We start from the raw sequence: 24,864 nt of genomic DNA, 5'->3' as shown, positions 1-24,864 counted from the left end.
CTGCTTTTAATAGGTGAAACAAAAGCCACAGACGCCATAACTCCCAGCACAAACTACTATTTCTGAAGTACAGACACAAGCATAGCAGCTCTTATTTGAGTTCCCCCTCAAACCTGCAAGAAAGATGCTGATATCACCTGTGAGGCCTGATCCAGAACATTCACAATAGGTCTGACACTCAGCAAAACCCTGAAAAGACAGGCAAGGGGACAAGGCTTACCTTTTGTAAAAAGGTCTCCTGACTCTTAGGTGTCCAAAGTTACATCACACAGCTGAGAAGCAAGGCACCCTCCACTCCTTTTGCAGTTGTGGTACTGTTCAAAAAGAAACACAAGATTCATTAGGTCGAAAGGAATGAGACCAAGAGAAGGCTGATGGCTAGAGCTCACTAGTAAAGTCATTTGCCTAGGGAAGGGGAAGCCTGCAGGTTCTGATCCCTGAAATGTTTATACATTACAGATGAAACAATAAGAATTACTGGACTGGAAAGGCAAAGCTCCCACTTTGTATCGCTCTCCAGGGAAATTGCAGGTTTAAAACCTTGATAACGAGGCTGAGAAAGACATGAACTGCGAGATGATGTGATAAAAGCTTGCCTACCCAGCCACAAAGGAGTGCTGAGAGACAATGGCATGGGTGTTGCCCAAATAATACCCCTGCCCTGGCTCCTCTCGGGCCCTCAGCCCATCAAAGGCCCATCTCCACAAGTCCAGAGGAGCACAGGGACACAATGGCAGATGGGGACCCGAAGGAAGGACTCAGAGGCAGGGAAGACCTGTCCAGGCCCCTCCCAGGAAAGCCTCAGCCCCAGGGTGCAAGCATGAAGCCCATCGAGATGAGTCAACACCACAGCAACCTGAGGACTGAGGGGGCGCGCAGCCTGCAGATATAGGACACATTATGGGATGCAAGGGAAGAACATTTCAAGATTGCAGAAGACTGCTTATGGGATGCTTAGGGGAGGAATCAAAGGCAAAGAACAGGAGAGATCTAGGTGATCTGGGAAGGAACAAGTGTGGGAAAATAGAGGGATAAGGGATTAGAAAGGGACAGTTGTGTGTGAGCAGTTTGCTGGGTGATATGCCTGTCTGCCACACCCTGCACCTGCTCAGCACAGCCCATTCCTATCTTCTTATTAAATTCCTTTGTAACTCTTCTCCTGAGTGAAGAACTCTCTATTTCGGGTGCATGTGTGTGTATAGGGGTCTGAGGGCCAGCTTCTAGTCAAGCCATGGGTTGGAGAGCCCGTGTGCCTGGGTGACAGTGGCTGGAGACCTGAGTCAGTGCCAAGAAGTGCCATCCACTAGAGCGGAGCAGGGCTCAGAAGCCTTTATGTCAGTGGTGCCGGGGCGAGCGGGCGTGCGAGTGCATCAGTATTAGTCACGATCAAGCTGGACTAGCTCGCAAGAAGGTGATGTGCCCTGAGAGCCAGGGTGGTGCATCGCTAATGGCAAAACCCCAGGAGGAGCTGGCATGTTAGACTGGGACTACATGCTCGACCTCGCTTCAGTTGGACCTTGGAGCGTGGAGCTGAATCCGCCTCACCTCTCTTGGGCTGACGGATCTGGCCTGATTCCTCTAACATAAACACCAAATATTTCACTTTGTGGGAAAGTGCTGTAGCCCCAGACCAGCAGGCAAAGTGGGTAGCAGCAGATACAGGCACTGCCATAGTTTTTAGTTTTCCCATTCTTTCCAACAAACAACTGTAAGATACACCTTGGAAAGATTATAGCCATGAATCTTTAATGAATGAAAATATTGGTAGAAAAGTTTCAGACAGTTTTTCTCGCTACATAGTACTAGGGTATGTAGACCCTATTTTGAGATATCTGACAAACTCCATGCAGTGATGGGAAAGCAGAGCCCCCTAATTCTGAAGCTGAGTTTCCAAGCCCAGGTACCTCAGATTAAGTGTTGGCATATCAAGTCATTTCACTGAATTAAGTGCTTAAAAAAAAAAAAAGGTAATATATAAATACTGGCACAACATTTGCTTTTATCTGCCGGAATGGCCCCAGTGCTACAGAAGTTATTTGCAAATCAGTATACATGGTCCAGAGAACTCCTTTGCCAGCTAAATTAAACAGCGGACAATCAAAGAGTTAAAACACGATTCCTTCAGGGGCACTGAGCTCTCCTCAGGGCGCTGGGGAAAAATACTGATGACATGGTGCTCTGAAGATGATCTGTCCCTGTTTTTTCTCTGCCCTCCACCCCAGGAAAATTCTTTCTTTGCTTATGAATTTTATTTTCCAACCACACCTCTAGCCCTAGGAGAGCTATTCCTAGAGCCTTGTGTTTTTCAAACTGTTGATGCACACATTATCTGAATTTCTTTAAAAGGAAGGGCTGCTAAAGGGTGGGTCCCAAAGCTGCACACATGGTGTGAAGTAAAATAAATGTGCACAGATGCACTCCTAGCAACAACTCTTATAGTAATACAACAGTAAATACTCTCCACCTAAGTTTGTATTTACAAGATACAACTCATTTCTTGCAGTTTCTCCTCAGAGATTTAGCATTAATGTATCATGAGCTAGACTGGAATATAAATTATTTTCCACAGCAGTGAAAGCTTTTGACTTTAAAAACGCTCACCTGTTCTCATTGAGTTTACATCACAATTTTATACATTTTTAACGATGTGATTGACTACTCCTATATGTTTAACAGCAAATTCAATAAGTGGTTCATAAACCAAACCATTTCACTGCATTTGAGCGAGACAGAATAGCCTCCAGAAGACTAAACTGCGCCAGCATTTTTTAGCCCTCGGAGAAACCATCCACCAGTGAGACGCAAGAGCAATCTGATCTGACCTTACCTGCCAGCAGTTCCAGCAGTGACAAACACAATCAGCTAATCAGCTAACACAATCACAATCGTATTTAAGCCTAAACAACAGCTACCTTCTTTGGAGCTAAACAGATTTACATTACCTAACCAGAAGATGAAAAAAGCAGCTAGACTGAGGAGGACAGGCAGAGTTTTACAGTGATTTGGAAATGCATGTAAGCATTTTATCGCCATTTTCATCCTCATGTCTAGGTTTACAGTAAATTCAAGGGGACTCTGGGATAGAGGATTGGAAAGAATCTTCCAACTCAGGGCTACACCATTTGTTTTTATCAAGATTGTCTGGGTAACTCCACAGAAGATGGCTGCATGAGAAGCAGCGTGCTAGCTCTTGTTCTGCTGCAGTACGCAGGCTCTGCAGGAACTGCAACCAACTGAAAGGACATCCCCCAAAAGACAAGAGGAGCCATGACGAATGTGGGAGACATCACATGCCTGGGACAAGCAAAACCTGGGCAGAATTTAATCAGAACCTGTGCCAACATTGCCACTTCAGTAACCCTGTCTCAGGTCAAACACTGGGTCCTCTGTACCAGGCAACCAGATTTCACAGTCCCTTCTGTAAACCCATTAAACTGTTTTAAAGCCAGTTGTGGTTATTGCCCTGCTAATTTCCTGGTTTTACTATGGTCAGTGAAGATCATTCAGTTTTTTGAGAGAGATCAATAGAAAGCTTAAGGGGGAAGCATCTCATTCTGCTCATCAAGATGATACAGATCAGATTATTTCCAGCCTTTACCTTATTTGAACTGTGACTCACCATGCAAACTTTCAGTAAAAGAAGTGTCAATGAGATAGATGGAAGGGGAAAAAAATGCAACAAAAACCAACACCAAACAACAGAAAGAGTATGGACAGCAGCCTCAGTTTTGTGTAACACGCGCTCACTAATTATTTTTAATAAGCAAGTTTGCCTTTCCAAGCACATGCATGCCCTCTCATCTCCTGCATTTTTCTACCACATCGCTCAAAACTGAACCCAGGCCTCTTAACTGAAGTTAGTCTTCACCTCTTCCCCTACTCCTTCCTGCACCGCCTGGGTCCCTACCCCTGTTATCTGTCACCCCCTGTTCTCACCTAGGACCCCAGCTTTGAGCACTACTGCAAGTATCAGAGTAGGCACATCACCATGATCATCTCTTCTCATAGAGTACCAACTCTTTTATGAGCTCTGAAGGAGAGGAACGCTGGGAGCCAAAGGGGGGTCCTGCGCAGGCACCTCTCCTGCCAATGCCCAGCCCTACAGCGAGATGCAGTTAGGATGCCTGCTTTTGGCCTAAGTGAAGTAGCTGCAACCAATAACAATGATTGCTGAATATTTTCATAAGTCTCATGTACCAGTAGATATCTTTTGGATATGGAATTCCAGTTGGTCTCTTCGCTTCTTTTGTTTGTTTATAGATGTGAACACAGCTACCTGCATAAATTAACGTGGTGACTCTTTGTGAGGATTTGACTAAATTTAGTATATGACATTATTCAGATTGAGAGGATATAGAGGAGTATGACCCTTTTACTTTGAAAAATCAGTATATTGCCATTTTGTGAAGGTAGGGAGCCTTCATTTTTGAACGTCTGTGAGAACTTGGTGCAAGCTATCGCTCCTGTTGGGTATTTCTTATCCTGCAGCACCACAGAACATCTGAAAAAAACCCAAACCAACAAACCTAAACCAAAAAACCCCACCAACAAACAACGCCGCCACGCTCTCCTCAAGGCCCATCTTGAGGTGGCGGTTAAAGCCCGCAGCGTGCCCGCGCACCTGACGAGGCCCACCGAGCCCGCAGCCGAGGGCGGGCGGGTGTTAAGGTGTAAGGGTTATGCTCCCCTTCCCGCCAAACAGCGAGGGCGGCGTGTGCCGCGCCCCGGGGGCGGGGCGGGCAGCTGGCCAGATCCGGCGCCGCCCCGGCGTGGCGGGCAGAGCCCGAGGCCTGGCGGGGTCTACGGGCGTCGCCATGGCGTGCCGCGGCCGTTCCCGCAGCGGGTGCCGCGGCCGTTCCCGCAGCGGGTGCCGCGGCCGTTCCCGCAGCCCTTACGGTTTCTTCGTGTGCGACCAGCTGCCCGAGCTGCGGCGGCGCGGGCTGCCCGTGACCGGCGTGGCCGACGCCGTCCCCTACTGCTCCCAGGCGTGGGCGGTGAGAGGGTTAACGCCGCTTAATGCCGGGCCGGGCCGGGCCGGGGGAAGCCCCGCGGCACGGCCCCGCTCCAGCCGCAGCTGCGGGGGCCGGGGGTTACGGAGCCGCTCGCCTGCCTCTTGCCGGCGGGGCAGCAGCCCCGGCCGGGTGGATCCGGGCGGTGCGCCAGGGGTGGTCGCGGGGCACACGCGCCCCGCAGACACAAAACGGCGGCGTGGCCTTTCCCGGAGGGTGAACCAGCTGGCGGCCCAGCCGCTGTGTTTAGCGGCTCAAGGGGGTATGTCGAGGGGCCTCAGCTGGCTCTTGCGAAGAAGCACAAGCTAGGGCGGCCTCCTCTCAGCTGCGGCGGGCAGCTCTGGCTTGTGTGCCGCGGGGAGTGGCATCCGTGGCTGGCAGGAGTCATTTCGCAGGACCTCTTGTTTGTGGTGCTGTTGGCCCAGGGCTCGTTGGCCCTTGTCTGAAGACGCTTCATAAGCGTGTGCTTGCTAGGTGTTTTGGCCGAAAAGGTGTTAGGGAGAAAGCTACTGGAAATGTTTGAGTTGGAGTGAGCAGTTGGCGGCTCTTGCAGAGCATTGATAATGTCCCTCGGAGATGTACAATTAACCTCTTCCATGGGATTTGTTGGTTTGTGGGGCTACTAGAAGGAAGCAATAAAAACCTTTTAACAATTTGCTTTCCTCCAAGTTGCTGACTGAGGAAGAAAAAATGGTATATACAGAGAAGGCTCATAAGTGGAATGAAAAGAAGCGCTCTCAGAAGACAGTGAAAGAGGTAAATGCTGAGAAAGGAACACCCTTTGGCGTGGCCAAGTGAGAGGTTTGGTCAGCTGTGATGCTATGGAAGATCACCCGCTCTCTGTAGCTTCCAACCTCTAGAGGTTATGGCTGCTGTGGTAGTCTGTGCCTTTACAAAGGTTATGCATAAATTGCTCTGGTTGGAATTAAAGGTGAGAATACGCGATAGTGTTTTAAACCAGCATGGCTTGTTCCCATTGGGCTCTTCTACCAGTAAAATGTAGTTCTCTAACAACTTAGTTTTATGTTTAACAGTATTTTGCAGTCGCTGACTTTAAATGGGTTTTTTTATTTGTAATACTGTAAATTGGTACAACTTCGGGTCGTACATCCATGTTGCTTTTGCTTTGTGAATGTCTTTAATTTAGGTGGTTCTTGTCTGATGTCCTGAAACCACATCTTGTATGCAGCTAATCTGGCATTCTTGAGTAGCTGTGTGGTGTACCAGGTCAATGAAGTGTTGCAACCTATGCACAAAAAGAATCATTATACCTTGCCATTATTTTTAGGTTGGTTTGACTATGGAGAGAATAGTAATGCCATGGTGGAGGACCATGAAAAATCCCACAATCAGTGAGGATAGGCTGAATGTGGTTGTGGTCAGAAATAGTGCTAAACAGATCCCTTCTACTATTCACTGTCTTGAAAAAGTGGGAGTTGGGATGTCTTTTTTTTTTTTTTTTTCCTTCCCCTTTCTACCCATCTCTCCCAGCAGTTCCCTGAAGCATTGTTTGCTTCAGAGGTTGAATTATGTGAGGTGTCAGAAAGCTTATTTTATTCCAGTCTTGGTTGGCAGTGTAAAAATTTGTGTGTCAAAGCAAATAGCCTGATTGAGTAAATGGATAGTGCTGCATTAACTTCGTTATCCTATATTACTAGTTACTGACTATAAACTACGAATTATTGGTGAGGCAAATTTTAGGACTTTAAAACGCTTACACGATGCTAGATAGAATGACAGGATGTTTGTAGTTTGGAGTAACTAGTAAATCTGGATTAGTTAAATTAGTCAATCTAGATTAGTAGGGAGACGTTAGGCAATGTTTTCTGATTTTGGGAACCTGCCTGTATGGGAAAGAGCTGTTTAAAACATGAGCATCACTGTGTTACTTAGCAGGCTAGTGGTATGTAATTAATGAAGCTCTGTTTTCATGCATAATGGAGAGCTACGTGAAGTGACAACTATGTCATAAATGGAGGCTTCTGTATTTACTTCCACAAGCGGTAGCATTTTAGATAGTTGTAGTCAGGGAAAAAAATAATTGCTTTACTGAAGTAAAGAACATCATCCTTATTGCCTGTCAGTGGAAATAGGGGAGTGTGTCTGTATGAGATTACATGTGATCTCAATTTATTAATCACAACCCTGTACGCAGACAACCATGGTTATTTTGTGTGGTGAAAGGTCTCGGTTATCTTTTGGAGATGACCTAAGCTTACTTGGATGGGACTAATTCCTCGTTTTATTTTAAATACTTCAAACTGATAATCAACAAACTTTGGTTAAGATGGTCATCTGGAATTAGTGTACCTAGGTGTGGATGTTATTCCCAGTTTGGGTCTTAAATGATTGAATTTTATAAGCCTACCAGGTTTCTCTTCCTGTCCTCTTAAAAGCTTATTGTTTGTGCATGGATTTGCAATGCTTAATGGGCATATGTGCCTCTCTTACTTGTTCTGTGCCCGAGCAATCTGATGACTTCCTTGAGGCTTTACCAGCTTTTCATGAATTTGATTCCTAGTCAAAGGAAAATAACGCATGTGCCAAACTTTTTCATAAAGTTTATGGAGAAACTTTTGAAATTCCACTTTGAAAAGTTCCTCACCTGTGACAAGTGGTTGAACCTAACAATTTTTTTAATTACATCTTGTAAATTTGCTGGTAGTCCTTTCCAGTTGTAGTGAGTTGAATGAGGTACTAAGATACCTGTCTCTTTCTGTTAGAAGAGAAATCTTGCCTTCCTGGTCTGCAAGTACACAGGCACTTGTGTATAAACTGCGGACTTGTTCCACCTAACTGTAACTGTTAGCGGACATTAGTTTTCCACTAATGTAAGGAGGTGAAGGACTTTATTGGGGGTTAGGAGACTCTCTTGATTTTTTTTTTTTTTTAACTTTCTCATCTCTTCCAGACATGTAATCCGGCTCATCCAGGTCCTGCTAGTCTGACCACAAAGATGTCCATTGTTGCTTCTCTTCCAGATGCCTCTGCTATGTCTTGGAAGAATGACCAGGGTATAGTAGTCTTAAAGCACTTGATTCTGATAGATAAAAGCTTGCCCTTTGTAGATATTCTCAATGGTAGCTATACAAAGGTTGTTTACATTTTGCTAATAGCCATCTGTGTCAACTGTTTGTTTTAAACTAATGGTCTGCTGCTGTAAAAAGGTCTTTTGTAGTAAGGAGGGAAGTCAGTGCAAATGTTGTCATCTGTCCGTCCTGTCCCTCCCCCCCAAGTAATTCTATCCTCTGTTTTTTTAGCTTGACCAGAGTATAGACACTAATAATTTCTTTACAATAATTTCATGGCTTTTAAGAAAAAGGTAATTCTTCAACTTCTACGTTTATGATTTGTAAGAACTAATCCAAGTTCAGCATAAAAGAACACTTGTACCAATTTTAAAGGGTGAAGAGTTGTTAGATATTGAAGTTCAAAACTTGTGTGGTAGAAGTGTTAAATAAAACGATGACCTGGCCTCTTTGGGAGAATAAAAGAGGGGATATGTACTTTGTCAGTGCTTTTATAACATCCTGGCTTGCTTCCTTATTGAAAGAACTCTTGAAAACTAAACTTTTCTTATCTGTACACCATCTTCAAATTGATGTTTTAATTAGAACTGAGTAATGAACACATCTGTAATCTTTTCCCCCAGTGAATATTCCATTATTCTGAAAAATGATAAATGTTAGTACTTCCAAGATAAGTAAAGCAGCCAGTTAATATAAGCTGTATCTATTGTGTGGTTAAGTCTCAGCTCAAGCCTTTTACTGAACAAGTCTTGAATTATTTTCTCGTTGTCATGGTTATGGAGAGGCAGGAAAAAGTAGCTCCATAAAAAGCGTAATACCTGTTAGCATACTGTCTGCCAGAGGTCGTGCTCCCCTTTCATTGTGATGCAAATTTGATCATGGTGGCTTGAGCTGACATGATCGATCTTTAAACTGAATGAGAGGGATAATGATAAAGGGTAACTGAGATGCGTTTTGTGATGGTGCTCCTTAATATTTCTCAGTAAAAGTCCTGTATGGTTCCCTGTAGCTATATCTTTCATAAGGAACGCAGTTCACACTTGGGTAGGAGAAATATCTTTCTTATGACCCTGCAGCTTGCAGAGTTTAAGACCCACATGGGAGTGTGAGAGACAAAAACAGGCCTGCGAGAAAAACAGACCGAGAAAGAGATAAAAGTTGAGGCCCTCCAAGCTAAGAAATGCCTCAAACACTTGCAAGACGAAACTATAGTCATGGAGTGGATGGTGAAGAGGTCGAAGCTGATAAGGCTGCCCAAATAACACAGGATGCAGCTGGAGGAGGGAGCTCTGTGGAGACAGAACAGCCCTGCTCTGATGCACCTGGACAGATTTCAAGGGCCATCTGTCTGGTGAATGACCTTTGCTTCATTATCCACAAAAAGCATATTAAAGTTAACACCCCCCAATATGCTAACGAAGTCTAACATGATCATGCTAATTACATCATCCCAAGAAATGCCTTACCCCTCCCCGTACATGGGATATATAGGTATGAGAGGACGGACCCAAGGAAAGTGTGTATAAATCAAGGGGGGGTGCTGGAGAGAGTACAGTGAAGTGAAGAAGATGGCTGCCTCCTGGAACCCTCGCTGGCGGGAGCAACACAGAAACCCAGACCGATGATCTCTCTTCCTATACTCCATCTCCCTCCTTTCCTTTTTCCCCTTTTCCTTCACTACCATTAAGAAATGCAAGGCATACTGTATTGTTTACCACAACTCGCTATATACTTAGCCAATTATTGTGTGTTCAGTTAGTACATTGTGGGTATTTAATAAATGTTTGGACTTTGAGACTTGTCTCACCGTTGTCCACTCTGTTGGGGATTTGCTAATCTGAGCCACTTGTCTCCCTCTTCTGAGTGGGATGTGACAGGGAGAGCACCAGCATTCAAGCTTAGGACAACTGGTGTTAAATGCCATAAAGACTGTCATACAGCATTGTTTCTGTGTAACAACAGTTATGCATCTCTGTTGCGTAGTAGAGCAAGTAGGAATTTTGATGAGGGGCAGAACTTCAGGGTAAGGATTAAATGGCTATCTTAAACTTCAGTGAGAATGTTATGTGACACAAAGAGAAGGATTAAGGTGTATTGTGAAATATTTTTCATAGTTACTTCAGTGAGAATGTTATGTGACACAAAGAGAAGGATTAAGGTGTATTGTGAAATATTTTTCATAGTTGATACTTTTAAAATTATTAAACAATAAATTTATTTCTTGACCTTTGCCTTGGGTGTTCTTCTCTGGGAGCTCATTTAGTGGTAGAAAAACAATCCTTTTAATTAGTGGACTTGTCATCTCCTCTTACCCCAGAAGATTATGACCAGGTCATTTAACTTGTGTAAGTTACTGAATTGAGCTTGTGAGACTGCTTTGCAGGTACTGATTTTATTTATTTTTTTTTTTTCCTCCTCCTAACCTTATTTCCTAAAGGGTAAGGAGACATCATAAAAAGGAATGGTAGCTTCTGTTGGGTTCCAGGCATCTTAACATTCTTCTGTGTTTGGGTTTTGATATTTTTTCTTTATTTTTTTTTAATTGCTAGTATTTTGGGTGATCTCTACACACAGTAGCATCTGTGGAAGGTGTACCTGTACTACCAATATGCCTGACTTGCAAGTATTAGTTACCTTGTCATCTCGGATACAGAGAAAGATCTGTGTGTTTTACTTGGTCATTACCTTACTTTACTCACTCATATGATAAGTGCACTGAAGCTTTTACTGGATGAGGCGAGGCCAGGATGGCTTACTGTAACCTGTGGAGGCTCTTCTGAAAATACTTTTATTTTTTCCTTTCAGCTGTGATTGCAGATATATTTTACTTCCTCAACATTTACAGCCATGGCAAGCTGCCGTCCTACTGTGAACAGCGCTTCCTTCCTTGCGAGATTGGGTGTGTCAGGTACTCCCTACAGGATGGCATAACGGCTGATTTTCATCACTTCATAGATCCAGGTGAGTTCCAGGGAAGGGAGACGAGTAGTTTATCTTGCTTTGGGGTGAGAGGGAGGCTCTCTAGTGTCACTTACTGCTGCCCAGATTAGATTTCTGGTATTGAGACAGGCTAATTTCTGTGACTTATAGGTGGTTGGACTTCTTAAAATATCAGAGTGGTGCTGATTGTTTCTGAAGAGATGGACTTAAGTGTCAGAACTGTGGCAGGAAATCCAGGAAGGACCTTCAGATGTTTGTGCTTTATATTTCATGCCAATGAATGTTTGTCTTGATTGTACCTAAACACACACACACTATATAATATACTTTCTTTTTTAAAATGCATATAACTGAAAATAACATTTTCAAAAATAATTGTGGCACTTGTACAAGGCCACAAGGGAAGATGAAGCTATTCCTTTCTGTACATGAAACTGTGGTGTGTAGTTGAGAGTTAAGATCTGTCATTGTGGATTTTCGATGATGGTCTTTTTCTCCTGTCTCCCCTGCTCTTCTGCAGAAGAACCACCACGTGGTTTTCGGTACCACTGCCAGGCTGCTAGTGAGTATCAATGGAGAAGAAGAATGCAAAGGCATATGGTTTTAGACTCAGCTTATCTAATCTTTATCCAGATGTTTTGTAAGTCTACAGTTCCTCCTTCTGGGAACTTGTCAAGATGCAAAGAGAAAGGAGTGACAGAGCAGCTTGCTGCAGTCACCTTTTATATGTTTCTTGTACCCACAAATGGCAGAACACTTCACCCAAAATGGTTTTGTCAATGGCAGAGTCATTTGTATTCTGTCTTCATATTTTAATTTAATAACAGCAGTATGTTCTTCTTAAATGGGACAACACTGTATAGCTTTAAATGCTTTCAAGCTCATTGGAGCAGAGTGTCCTTCCCTTGATAGTCCTTGTGTGTATCTTTAGCACAAAGTGCTAATTCATAATAGGGTAACTCAAAAGTACTAATTTGTATTTAAAAGTTGTGTTTTGCAGCTTTACATATATCAACAATGCTGTTATGTCTGGCTTGGCCTGCCTTTTTTCCCTTGTGACTCTCAAGTAGCATTTATAGATTCCAGTTTGTTTCTGTTAGGATGCTTCCTTCCCTTCTGTACAGAGGGAACAAACTTGGCCCGTGTTTTCCTTTGTCAAATACTTAGATAATGGCCTTTTAAAAGGGGTGAGTGTGGGTGTACTCACAGGCCAAACCCACCAGTCTTCTGCTGACAGAGCAAGGTTTTCATAGCTTAATCATAGACACTGTATGTGGAGAGAAGGGGTGTGTGTGTTTGTGTGTATACATATATGTATATAAAAAGATACAAAAAGGGGGGGAACTGTATCATTTAAGGAAATGGGACTTATAATTTTTTTTTTTTGCTCTGTCCCATCCCTTCATTAGGTGATGGCACTCATAGGATCCCTATATCTGGATTTCATCTTTCACGTACTTGTTATGCAGTTGTCTTACGGGAACTTCTTGAGTTTGTCCAGCCAGCCAGAGGTGTTTGGCCTCACTTCTACTGCAGGGTATGGTCGAGGTTAAGGTCAAAGTAAGATGCTCTAAATCAAAGACCCTAATTTCACTTCTGTTAGATTACTAAGGAGATAGTTAACTCTAAAACCTACTGAGTGGGAAAAGACACTCTTTTTTCCTAAAGTTTCCTGGTTCCATGCAGGAAGAAAATGGTCCCTAGAAGCTAACCTTTTTATAAAGCAGAAACCTAATTTTCTGCCTTCTTATTTTCAGCCTGCACTTTGGTCTACTGATGAACATTTCACTTGGTCTCTGACATCATTTTGTCTTAGGTTAAGGACTTTAAAGATCATCTTAAATTGCCTGTTCTGAATAATAGTCACACAGTCCTGCTTTTTTAAGGGATGTTTTTCTGGTTTTATTACTCTTTCCCTATGAGAATACTGTACATCTTAATTTTTGCTCAAGTTTTATTTGCCAATGAGCAAAACAAAATGTTAGGATTCAGAGGTGTTTGACAGCTGGATGATGTTTTGATTCCATTTGAGCTTAATTTTACTCGTTATAATGGCAGGGAAGGTCAAGGTCTTGGGCTCTATCCATAAATACAGGGCTCTGAAGAAATATGCATGAAAAAAAAAAATCTCAGAGCACTTAATAGAGACACCTGTAGTATAGGTTAACATTTAACCTGTCCCCAAACATTAGTCCAGAATTTCTCCTGGGATTTGGTTGGAGAGCCTCTGTGGCATTTAATTCCTCTTCAAGAGAACTTTCAAGAAAGGTGTACATTCAGTCCCACAAACGTTGAATTTTGTTTTGGAGGTGACTTTGTCAGATGTAGTCAGAAGTCTTGCAGATGTCGGAATTATATACTGTACTTCTTCAATGTGACTGAAATTTTCTTTCCTCTAGTCTGATGACCGATTCCGAATTAACTGGTGTCTCAATCGAATGGCTAGCGTAACAGGTGGGAAATGGATCATTTCTGGCCTACCCCCACCCCCAAGAAAGAAGGGTTATGTAATCATGTATTTGTCTGAAAATCTTCGAGTCTCAAAGGTTTTGTAAAAGCTGGTACTGATAGCTAGAACTACTTTGCATGCTTCTCCCTCTTCTTTTCCTCCCCGTCAGTGACAGTAAACCCGTGGCATGATCAGCTCTAACTGGCTAATGAGCACATCTGTAGCATAACATACACTGTTTCTTGCTCAGCCAGTTAAAGGAGTATTAGAGGCAGTGAGATTACTGTGAAGGTGAGTGTATGGTAACACATGGGAAAACATAACAGCTTCTGTGGAGAGGTGGTCCACAAGTAGAATACATAGTTACTGAGGTGGAGAATATTATGGAAATACAAGATGGCCCACTTTGCTAGGAAGCCAGGTTTTATTAAAACCACTGGTGGAATAACTTGTTAACATTTACAAGAGCTTTGATGCTCTGGTGAGAGGCTGGGCACTGAACAGGGACTACTGAGAAGTGAGCTGAGCAGAATATTCTCTGATTCTTTTGTTTTCCTGACCTGGGTTTTCTCTGAGCTACAGGCATTGAGAGCCATCTGGAGCTTCTTGCTGTAGAAGACCTGGTAACAGAACTGTACCGGAAGAAATACCAAAAGGAGCCATCCAAGACTTGGGTGTGTAAAGAACTGGATGTCTTCCTGTGGGATTTCTCCAGTAATACCAGGTATGTTGAGTAGTTCTTTGTGGAAGCATGTATTAGCCTGATGTGTCTTGGTGCCCTACATACAGCTTGTATGCTTCCAGGCCTGAATATTCTGTAGGCTTTCATATCAGAAATGTTTCTTGTCACATCATGAGTACAACTGGAAGCAAAAATTACTTTCCCAAAAGATGTGTAAGGATAGATGGCTTTTTAATGCAGAGTCTGAGGCCTAATTTAAAGGAAGGGGTAAAAAATGGGTGTAAAATATATTGTAGTATTTAACTGGAAATCATAGAAGTCAGAAGATCTAGACTCTTGGAAGTGTCATTTGGATGGGACCTGGCTGTTGCTATACATCAAATGCCTCATCCTGCTACTGTGATGAGGGACAAGGTATGTTTGCCAGTGGTATAAGCCAAGATCTCAAGCATAAGGTAAATGCTATCTTTTTTCTTCTGGAATGAATGTCTTTAATTACACATCTGGAATCCAATTTACTTTGTAGGATTTTTTCCTTTTTACTTTTTTCCCTAATGTCTTGAACATTAAAGCTTTTCCTGCTTTCCGATTCTTCCATGTTTATACAAAGAAGTCATATGTAGCTTGTGTTGCGGGGAAATACTTGATGTTGACGCAGCTAACTTAGAAATATGCTTGTAACTTTTCCTCTGCCACTGTTTTAAGTAAGAACCAATAATGTGATCTCAAATTTTAGTAGATTTAAAAAAAAGAAAAATTATTCTGTTTATGTATTTTAAGATCCATTGGGATAATCAGTGTCACTTTATCTTTTTATAGTCAGACAGTTTTCCATTTCCATGAGTATCCTCACACTAGAGGGAGACCTTAACAAGAACGGACAAATGTACTTTAAAACACATGTTTGGAGAGGAAGGTGGGGATGCTTATGCTAAGAGAAAGTATTTCACATTAATGGGAAACTTCAGATTGTTACCTTTAAATTCCATTTGTCTCTTTGGATTCTCTTTTCACCCTTCCCTCCTCCTTAGCGTGAAGCAGTTTGCCTTTGAAGAGTGCCTTTTAACTCTGCATAAACCAATTAGAACTTAGTTTTTGAATGCTGGTTCTCTGAAATTTTAAAGGTACTATATGGTCACTGAGACAAAAATATAGTATTTCTTCTTATTCCTTCTGACCAGACCAACTATTCATGTTGGTTAACAATGTAGATGCTTCTGAAATAAGCCTGAACTTCATTTCATGTAGGTGCAAGTGGCATGAAGAGAATGATATACTCTGCTGTGCTTTGGCATCCTGTAAGAAAATTGCGTGAGTATTGCTAAGGAGTTATCTTCAGTATGGTGACTGTTTACTTTGTTAGAGATGCATGGTTTTGTCTCTGACTTCTTCTCTGGCTGCCAGGAACACTGTAGTGGTAGATCTTGAGTTTTATTTATTCCCTCCATCCTCAAGATTTTGTTCTCTTTGTAACTTCCATTGTTGTTTGTATGGCTTAGCAGTGTGCTATAAGTCTTAACACTAAGATGTAATGTAATTTCATTCAATCACTGTAGTCATCCTTTCACTACCTCCATTCACTATCAGAGAGTTGAGGGAAGTGTTAATTACATTAGAATTCACTGTTTTTCTTCAGAGGTTTAGTATACCTGTATTTGGAAAATTCTCAGTATATTCTAGTATATCTCTACTTTGGAAACTTTTATACTGCCCTATGTATACTGTACATGCGTAAGGTTCTGTAATCTTTTTGGTGTGGGAAAAGGGAAACAAGGAAATGCCATTTAAGATCCCAGTCAGTAGTAGAGGCACTTTGAGAGAGATAATAACGAATAGTCTTTCATTCAAAAAACTCTTGTTATGTACTGATATGCATTGCAAAAAAAGAAAAGCTGCTTTTCACACTTCTACTGCATTTGATAGTGTGGGGCAGCAGTTGTTTTAATTTAACATGTAGTTGTAGAATAGGCTGGTGGTCTTGGAAGGATGCAGTGTAACTATTTAGCTGCTGCAGTAATGTCCTTCTGCCCTCTGTCATCTGCTCTGTGCATGTCAGTTTGGTTGCTCTTGTTTTCCAGTTGAAGAACAAAAAATGCTATGCTTCTGTACATGAGCATTACAGCCCTCTTAGCCAATCTTTCTTGTTTTCTTTTTTCTTGGTCAAGTTATTGCATCAGTAGATCTTTAGCTAGTGTGTATGGAGTCTCGCTGACAGCAGCTCACCTACCTCTTCAAGACTCTGATTATGGTGAAAGCAGAAATACCAAGATGGTGATACTGGACGCTGGACGTTTTCAGGTCAGATTCTTCAGACCACATCCTGTTTTATTTCTAGTTAAATTTCTAGTTAACTTGAGTGTTCAAACTTGCCAATTTAAGATTAGCTGTTTTCTCTTTGGATGCTGTCTTTTGTGACATATCTTGGGCAGACCAACAAAAGAAAAATAATCACTACCTGGGACATTTCTTGTCACTTTTGACCATAATTCATAGATTTCATGGATAGTTGTGTATACCACATTTTATAAGACGTGTATATTATTTTGAACGTTTGTGTCTTTATACAGAAAATGAAGGCTCAGAGTTCTTGGTGTGACAGACATTTCGCTTCTCCAAGTCAGGATCAAGAGTCTGTCCCTGCTAATTGTGAGTTTGAAACTTTCATGTTTGTAAGGGTAAAGAGGTATTTAAATTTAATCCAGTTGCTGCTTTTTAGAACTTCTGGGCTTAGATGTTGCCTCTCAGTGGCGTAAAGCTTAAACAGCTCTGCATAAGCAGCGCTTATTCCTGCATATGGATTTCATTGAATTTCTGAAGACACAGACATAAAGAGCTGCCCTTTTCTTACTGGATGCAATCTTGTGGTCAAAAAGGTCTCTCAGAATTTAGTTTTTCTTATAAATATTGCTCTCTGATTTATATGCCCTTATTTTTTCTGCTACGTGAAGTCCATTCTCATATGCTTAGGTGTTTTGAGGCAGGGCCGTCTTCAAAAGACTTTTCTTGCCCTTGTCATATGTACAGACTCGGTACTTGATACAAGTATTGTTATAACTTGGTTTATAAAGACTGCTTATTTAAAATTTTCTTTTTGGAGACAAATTTTTTTAAGAGAAGGCACGTGAGTTCAGTGCATTTGGGTAGTTCATGGCTAATCTCCAGAGGAGCAGAATCAAGTTTGAAAGATAAATAACTAAAAATTCTGAGTGTGCAGCTTATTTTCTTGCATATAAAATACATGCTAAATTAAACTCTGAGATCTTACGGTCTTGGTGTTTATAGAGGGCACAACCCCTGTCCCTTTATATTAGAGAATATGTTCAGCTCCACAGCATACAAAGAACAATTCCATTAATTTGTGCAAGCTGTGAAGGCTGATTTGATTTGCAAACTGTATTTAATTTAATAGGTGATTCTCCATGTGGTGTGAAGACTGCCACTTACGGAACAAGTACCATGCGAGGAAGAGGAATTACTCGATTGCTGAAAAATGCATCTGATCTGTCCATGTCTTTTAGTATTTGAAAGGGTTGGGTTGTTTGTTTTTTTTACAACCAGGACAGCTGTAAATTATAATTTTCCTTGTTTCCCTAAGATAACCAGCAGTTTCTTCAGACTGTTTTTCATCTTACATGCAACCCTTCACAATTCAAGTTCTTGTTAGAATGATAAAACTGTTGACTGTAAGACAAAAGTCTTGTTCGTTATCTACAGAAAGACTTTGAAGGGACCCGACAGTTGCATCCTCTCTTTAAAAATACACGCCATACTAGTTCTATTTCTTAATGGGTGGAGTGCAAATTCAAGATCTGTTAGTCAGTATCATTGGAATAGAAGAGTTCTTTAGTAGCTTTAAACAAGAGCTTTATTTCTTCCTAAATAACGTCCTTCCTCTCTTCAGCATGTGGAAGATAGAATTTTGATGTATTAACAGTCTCTCATCAAAAAATGATGGGGGAAGAGCATTGAAGGTATGAAGGGCCACACTAAGGGAATGAAAGGTATAACAGTCTCAAAGGTTTGCTGTAATTTGTCAGTTCTAGCCATGAAGAGTGTGAGTCATCATTCAAGGCAAAAAACCAGACTTTCTATGGAATGTCTTGGAAGAAATGTGGTGGCAAATTTATCCACCTATTAATGTTCTGTTAGAGGCATAGGCTGTATACATCAGGAATAAGTATAACAGATTATTTTTTTTTCCCTTTAAAAAGAATGCATGTCCCTCAAACTTAAAGATTGAAGCAGAGTGTAGGTGTTACAGGGTTTTTTTGAAAGGAATATCAAATTCAAACTGATACATTAATCTGCAGATATAATTTCATACATTTAGTCAGACTGGGTAGATACCAGTCAAAATTATTTGAGGGCACACAAAAACTGGGAGACTGTCTGATTATCACTAGGAAGTTAGAAGTTCCATTTTACGGAGGTACAAGCCTTGGACTAGTCCCCAAAAAGTTGTCTGTTGTCTGAGCCTCGTACTTTAAGCTTTTTTTTTGAGTTGTTCCTGCATTTTGTTGCACAGAGGTCCATTTGTGAAATACTATTTCCATAGCAACTAACTGTGAGAAGATACTTATTTCATTCCGTGTAGGAATTAGGTAGTTCATGCTTTTTTGGTAATAGAAGAAGAAAAAAACAACTAAACAAAACCCAACCAAAATAAGATGTTGTAACAGGTGTCCATTTAGTAGTGGTAAAGGCTCCTCTGCATTGAAATAGAGTTGTCTGAGTTTTACATTTCTTAACTGACAGCCATTGCTGCATTGACATTTCAAAACATACAGAGCTGTACTCTTTCTGAATTATTTTCAGAGCTCAGTGCTGCAATAAAAGTTTCAGGTTCAATTCTTGGGAAGAAGATAATTAATTTTTTTTAATATACTTACTCAGTATCAGTGTAAGTATACAAACCTAAGAGCATTTGTTACTATATTTAAGGTATTATATATCTTCAAGTAGATGCAGAATCTGAGCAGAAATGGAGAAATGCAGAGTGAGGGTTCCATGGCTATACCTTATTACTTGTAACTTAAATAGTATATAAGCTGTAGAAGACCTTGCTATAGGCAGTGGACTGTTAACTAGGTCAGTAACTGTCTTACTGTAATAACCAACAACCTGTGGTGGTTTTTGTAGTGAAACCAGTTAAGATCTGTAAAATGAGCATGAGTATACTAACTTGATGTAGCCCATTTAATCTATTATTCTGCATATATTGAGGGGGATCCCTAACAGCTGTTGGAAGATTATAGAAAATCCTTTAATTTTGGAGCTCTGCTTCCCTGGTTTTGCAATTTGAAACTTTGATTTCTTGAAAAATAAATTCTGCTTAAGAAGCATTACTATATTGTGCTTTCCTTTAATGGAAAAGTAAAGATGAGGGAAAGATGGTGACTTACAACCTTAGCACACTTCTTAAGTGTAAGGAATAGTACTGGTAAGACACAAACTGTGGGTCAAAATCAGAACAAAATTCTTCCCACTTGTATGACAGAATTCTCAAGGAGAAGTAAAACCCGGTAAAGGCAGAATGGTTCTTGAGCAGGGTTTGAGTGATGCAGCCTGGGAGTTTTAAACATGTACTTTTGACATGGTAAAAAGTAACAGTAACTTAATACTCTTTGCATAGAGGGGTATAAGCTAAACTGGCTAAAGAGGTGTTTTTGTAAAGGAGACATCTAACAGATTCTATCAAATGTGACTTTCTGTCCTCCTGTTAGTGTAGCTTACTCAGTCCCATGACAGTAGTGGGTAACAGTCATCTGGGTTTTGCATACACATTAGAAAGTGAATAGATATTTTTGTTCTTGTTATATGAATAGTAGATGAGTTGTTGAATTGTGCATTACTACTCTAAAGGTTTTGGCTAGAAGTTGTCTGAGGGTCATGAAAATGTAATGGACTGTGGTGACAACTTTGCTGATCTAGTCTATGTCATCAGTTTATTAACCTATAAGCTACTGCTTCTGTGTAGTAGAAACTATGATTTTGTCTGTTAATTGTGCATTTCTGGTTTGTCCACCTTCTCCTTTCAATAAATGGTAGAAACTATGTATGCAAAGAAGTTACTGTTGGCCACTATCTCTGCTCCAGTTAAGAATATTTTTATCAGTACTTTCTATTCTGATTTAGCAGAAATATTCTCTTAGATATATACATATATACTGTAGATACAGTAATACCTAGTTTTGATGTCTTTAATTTGAAACTTGTTTTGGAAGGCTGATCTTCCTAGTAAAGATCAAGGTGAAGAAGGCATTCAGTCCCTTGACCTTCTCCTTGTCCTTTATGGCCAGCTCCCCCTTCCCATTCAGTGCACCCATGGAAGTCCTTCTTGTTGCCCTTCGTGTGCTTCACCAGATTTAGCTTTGGGTGGGATTTGGCTTTCCTAACCCCATACCTGCACACACAGTATCTTTGTATTTCTTCCAGATCATTTGTCCTGGCTGCTACCTCCTGTATATTTCTTTTTTACATCTGGCTTTGTCTGGAGCTCTTTGGTCAACATCTGCTTGTTTTCCTGTTTATCTTGGAGGAGGTAATACTTGAAAAATCAACAAGCTCACCTGGATGCCACAGGATTCTAACAAGCAGATCTCTGAACAAGGCCAAAGACTGCGTTTTTGAGGTCAAGGGTTGTGATCCCGCCTCCTGCACTTTTCCTTCCTCCTAGGATCCCAGACTCCACTATCTCATGGTTACTGAAGCTAAGTTTACCCCCCAGCCTTCACACCCCTGACCAGTTACTTCTTGTTTGTAAGCATGAAGTCCAGCGGAGAGCGCCTCCCCTCTCTGGCTCTTCAGCAATTTGTATCAGGAGCGTCAGGCTTCTTCAGGTGTCTGGAGAAGACCTTGTGTACTGCCTCCTGCTAAGGCTGGCTGCAACAGGCCACAATGTCACCCATGTTGGTCTGCCCTCTCTCTGTGTCTAACCCCTGAGCTCCCAGCTGGCTCGTTGTCCGTCCCCAGGTGGAGCTCTGTGCATTCCAGCTTCTGTCACATAAAGAGCAGCTCTCCCTTCTCACCTCCCAAGTGTGAGAAAACAAGCTGGGCAGTCAGTGATGTGTGGGAAGGGACACCTAGTCATCTCTTTACTCCTGAGGCCTGTAGGCTCAACACTTGTGCCAGCTTCAGGAGCTGCATTATAACAAGTTATCAGAGACTCTTTGCTGTGTCTAAAGTAAGATTAATCTTTATTACTTCTTTAGCAGTATGTCAGTCATCAAAATCTTAAAAGATGGAAGGCAGTAATTTGGTGGGAATTTTCTGGGTGGAGGGTCTGTCAAGTATTAGATGTTGGATTTTGCTGTTTGGGTGCATGTCAAACTGGAGGAAGCAGTGCTGTGATCTTTGATCAAATGGCATAGTTGATATTCATACCACTGACTCTGTTCTTTGCCAGCTACCTAGAGTGAGGTCTGTGCTGAGTTATAACCGAATAGAAAACTGGCTTCCATTTCAGGGACTCTGGGTCTTGAGCCATCACAGTTAGATGGTGTTGTGCTGAACATCAGATTCTTCTGAATAAAAATTTGTGTTGGGTGAATGAAAACCTGTATTCAGGGAAGCCCTGTCTGGATTTCCTTGTGAAATAGCTGTAGTTTTCTGTTCCTGATATCTTTTTAAAAACCCTGTGTAATTAACACAAGAGGGACTGTGCTTTTTGACCTGTTAGTTGAATTTAAAAGTGCTAATCTTTTCCCCTAACAGGAATTTCAAAATTTTCCTGAAAGTTAAGTGACTCAAGTATATGTATGAAACTGAGTTTTTAATTTCTGGTTGATAGAGGTATATGCAGCTGACTGCAGAGGCTTTAACAACATCTTTCAATTTGGCAGAGTAAATGTGCTGTAGTGGAGCAGGGGAATAACAAGTTTGTGATTTAGTTTCTGCCCTCTTGATGTCTTCTGCAGGATTATCATCCCTCACTTTCACCTTGGAATGAGCTGCCAATTAATTTTTACTGCATTGATTCAGAAAAATCAAGAAATCAGCAAACACTTTTATTAGTCTAACCCTCTGTTATCTCTGTTCCCTCACTTTTCCTTGGTTCCATCTTAGAAGCTCCTGCCATTTTCAAATCATTCCCCTCACTCCATAGTGAACAGGTGAAATGCAGGAGAGAGAAGTTCCAAATTCCCTTATGCTGGGCTGTAATAAATTTAGTACTAGTTCCAACACATCCAGAATTAATCTTGACGGTTTGCTCATTGTACTGTGAACTTCTTCAGATAGAAGACTGCCTCGGTGTCTTTCCTGGAACAGATGATACAAATAAATAGAAAAGTAGTGCTGTTACTCTAGCAACAAGAATTGTGAGATAATTAACCCTTGTCTGACTGATCAGTTCTGAATTGTGTGCTATACTGAATCTTGAAATAAGCAGTGGCAGCACCAGCTTTTGTGTCTGTGTAATACTGGAAATATATCTCAAAGTCCTGAGAAGAGTGAGGAAGGCAGTGAGAGCAGACCTTGGGGGTTATGTGGAAAAGGGGTAGGCGTGCAATCCCTGGGAGGCAGCTTTAAAGAATAAAGGAGTTTTATTACTGTTTGGAGTTCATTAAGAACAGCATCTTCCAAATGCAAGAACAGTCCCGGAATACAAGTAGATTGCAGTATAAGGGAGGTAGAAGCAGGTATGGGCTACAAAGGAAGAATGCACAAACACTGTCCAGGCCTCTAGAGGTGGTGTTTGGAAAGCCAAAGCTCTCCTGGAGTTGATGCTTGCAAGGGATCAAGGTCAACAAGAAGAGCCTTTATGACTTTGTTAATGGTAAAAGACTGAACAAGGAAAAAGTGGTCCTGTTGCTGAATGGTGGGAGTGATTTAGAAACACAGTTGGAGCAACACAGATAAGGCTGAGGTGCTCAGTACCTTCTTTGTTTCAGTCTTTTCTAGTAAGGTCTCTCAGATCTCTATACTCAGGAAGGGTTCAGGGAGGAGAACACCAGCAGTGGATGAAGAGTGAGTTGGTGATCAGTTGGGAGTTCTAGACCCATACAAATCCATAGAGCCAGAGGGGCTGCATCTGAGGATGCTGAGAAGGCTGCCTGATACTTTTGCAAGGCTCCACTTTCACCTTTGAAAGGTCACAGAAAGTCTACAGCAATGAAAGGCAAAAATCACACCCATCTGTCAAAAGGACCTGCTGAGCCCCAGGGGACTCAAAGAAATCATGGAGCGAGTCCTCTTGGAACACATTTTTGGGTATGTGAAGGAGAGAGGGGGACGGGAAAGAGTCAGCATGGATTTGCCAAGGCTATATCATGCCTGACCAGCCTGGCTGCTTTCCATGATAGGTTTGTGAATAAAGGAAGAAAGGTAGTGGTTGGTAGTGACTTTAGCAAGGCTTTCAGTACGGTCTTTCACAGTATGCTTGTATCCAAGTTGGGATGTTACAGTGTAGATGGGTGGACAACCAGATGGTTAAAAATATCTTCATGTTCTACATGGAGGCCAGTTACAAGTGGGGCACTTAAGAATTCTATACTATGGCCTGTTTAGTGACTTTAGCAGTGATCTGGAGGTGATTGAGTGCACTCTTGCCTGCAGAAAACACCAAATTTGGGAGACTAGCTGATATGATTAAGAGCAGGACTGTTATACAGAGGAATCTGAACAGGCTTGAGGAGTGGGCTAATAGGAACCTTATAAAATGCAGCGAGGTCCTGCACTTAAGAAAGAATAACCCTTTGCAACACTACAGCCGGGACTGTCAGGAAAGCAACTTTGCCAAGAAGAAAGCCTGAAACTAGGAAGGAAAAAAAGCAAAAAAAGGAAATTTGGAAGGTGAAATGGGAACTAGGGTGTTGATGAGAATACTTGCCTTGCAGGGTGTATCAGAGGACTGGGAATCCTGACTCCTCCTTATCTCCATACTTCTGCACTGTGGTGATCTGTGTCTCCAGTCAGATCATTTAACTTTTGTCACATCACTCTCACTCAAATGATAGTGATTTGCCTGCAACATTCAGTAGACCTTTGAGTTCCTTGGATGAAAAGAGCCTAGGTAGGAATAAATCTTAAAGGCTAAGTGACTATATTGGAAACAAATAACAAACCTTTTTTTTTTTTTTTTTTTCCCCAGTAAGCCGCATAGTATATTGTTTTCAGAATGTTATAAGCAAGTGTTTTGCTGATTAAGGATACCAATTAAACTCAGACACCAGAGTGAAAAGCGTAGGTGTATTTTACTGGTGATAACCAAATAATGTAACAGTGTAATATAGAAGATGTGCAGTAAGGCAGAATAGGGCACCTAAAGCGACAAACAGGAAAATACAGGCTGACGCATCAAATCATTACTACATGAAAGAGAGAATAGTGATTAAGAAAGATCCATCACCACTTGCATGTGTTACCATCATCCAGCTCCGCAGTTACTGGAGAGCCCCGGTTACAGCGAGGAGGAGAGCCTGTCCCGGCAAGTGGGAAATCCTACGCGGTGCGTCCACCAGTAGGTGAGGCTTCCAAAGTCACTGCAAGTGGGTCCAGCCTTATGTACCAGAGATCGGCAAGCCAGAATAGCTGGCACCTTTGTTTTGAGCAGAAAATTTCTGGTTTCATTCTCCTGTTAGATTCCACCCAAAGCCTGGCCAGGGCTCGGGGGAGAAACCAAGGGAGTTTATAACAAGGCCAAATGCTTGGGTTCTCAGCCTTGAACAAGGCTAAACAAGGGAAGTTGGATACATTCTCTCAGCATTTCATCCTCACTACTTGATTACATTCTGTCTAAACTGCATCTTTCACTAG

General features: G+C 41.7%; 1 protein-coding gene across 1 annotated transcript; it reads left to right on the top strand.

The window, feature by feature from the left end:
• Positions 1-4,814: 4,814 nt before the first annotated feature.
• MAEL (maelstrom spermatogenic transposon silencer) lies at positions 4,815-17,634 on the top strand. Its single transcript, XM_074900606.1, has 12 exons — positions 4,815-4,994; positions 5,679-5,765; positions 7,921-8,023; positions 10,844-10,999; positions 11,499-11,540; positions 12,388-12,515; positions 13,378-13,432; positions 14,010-14,151; positions 15,358-15,420; positions 16,275-16,407; positions 16,677-16,755; positions 17,519-17,634. Exons 1-12 carry the CDS (start codon positions 4,815-4,817, stop codon positions 17,632-17,634), a joined length of 1,284 nt encoding a protein of 427 aa, XP_074756707.1.
• The last annotated feature ends 7,230 nt before the right edge of the window (positions 17,635-24,864 follow it).

Source organism: Athene noctua, chromosome 1 (genome assembly GCF_965140245.1).
Source record: "Athene noctua chromosome 1, bAthNoc1.hap1.1, whole genome shotgun sequence".
NCBI lineage: Eukaryota > Metazoa > Chordata > Aves > Strigiformes > Strigidae > Athene > Athene noctua.
Note: the sequence above shows the minus strand (reverse complement) of the source record. Positions and strands in the feature narration are given on the sequence as shown.

Bases quoted from the DNA above. Each gene is read 5' to 3' on its own strand.
- MAEL (XM_074900606.1), top strand. From the start codon at position 4,815: ATGGCGTGCCGCGGCCGTTCCCGCAGCGGGTGCCGCGGCCGTTCCCGC. The intron at 4,995-5,678 runs GTGAGAGGGTTA...CTTTCCTCCAAG, and splicing joins ACTGCTCCCAGGCGTGGGCG to TTGCTGACTGAGGAAGAAAA. The intron at 11,541-12,387 runs GTGAGTATCAAT...TCCCTTCATTAG, and splicing joins GTACCACTGCCAGGCTGCTA to GTGATGGCACTCATAGGATC.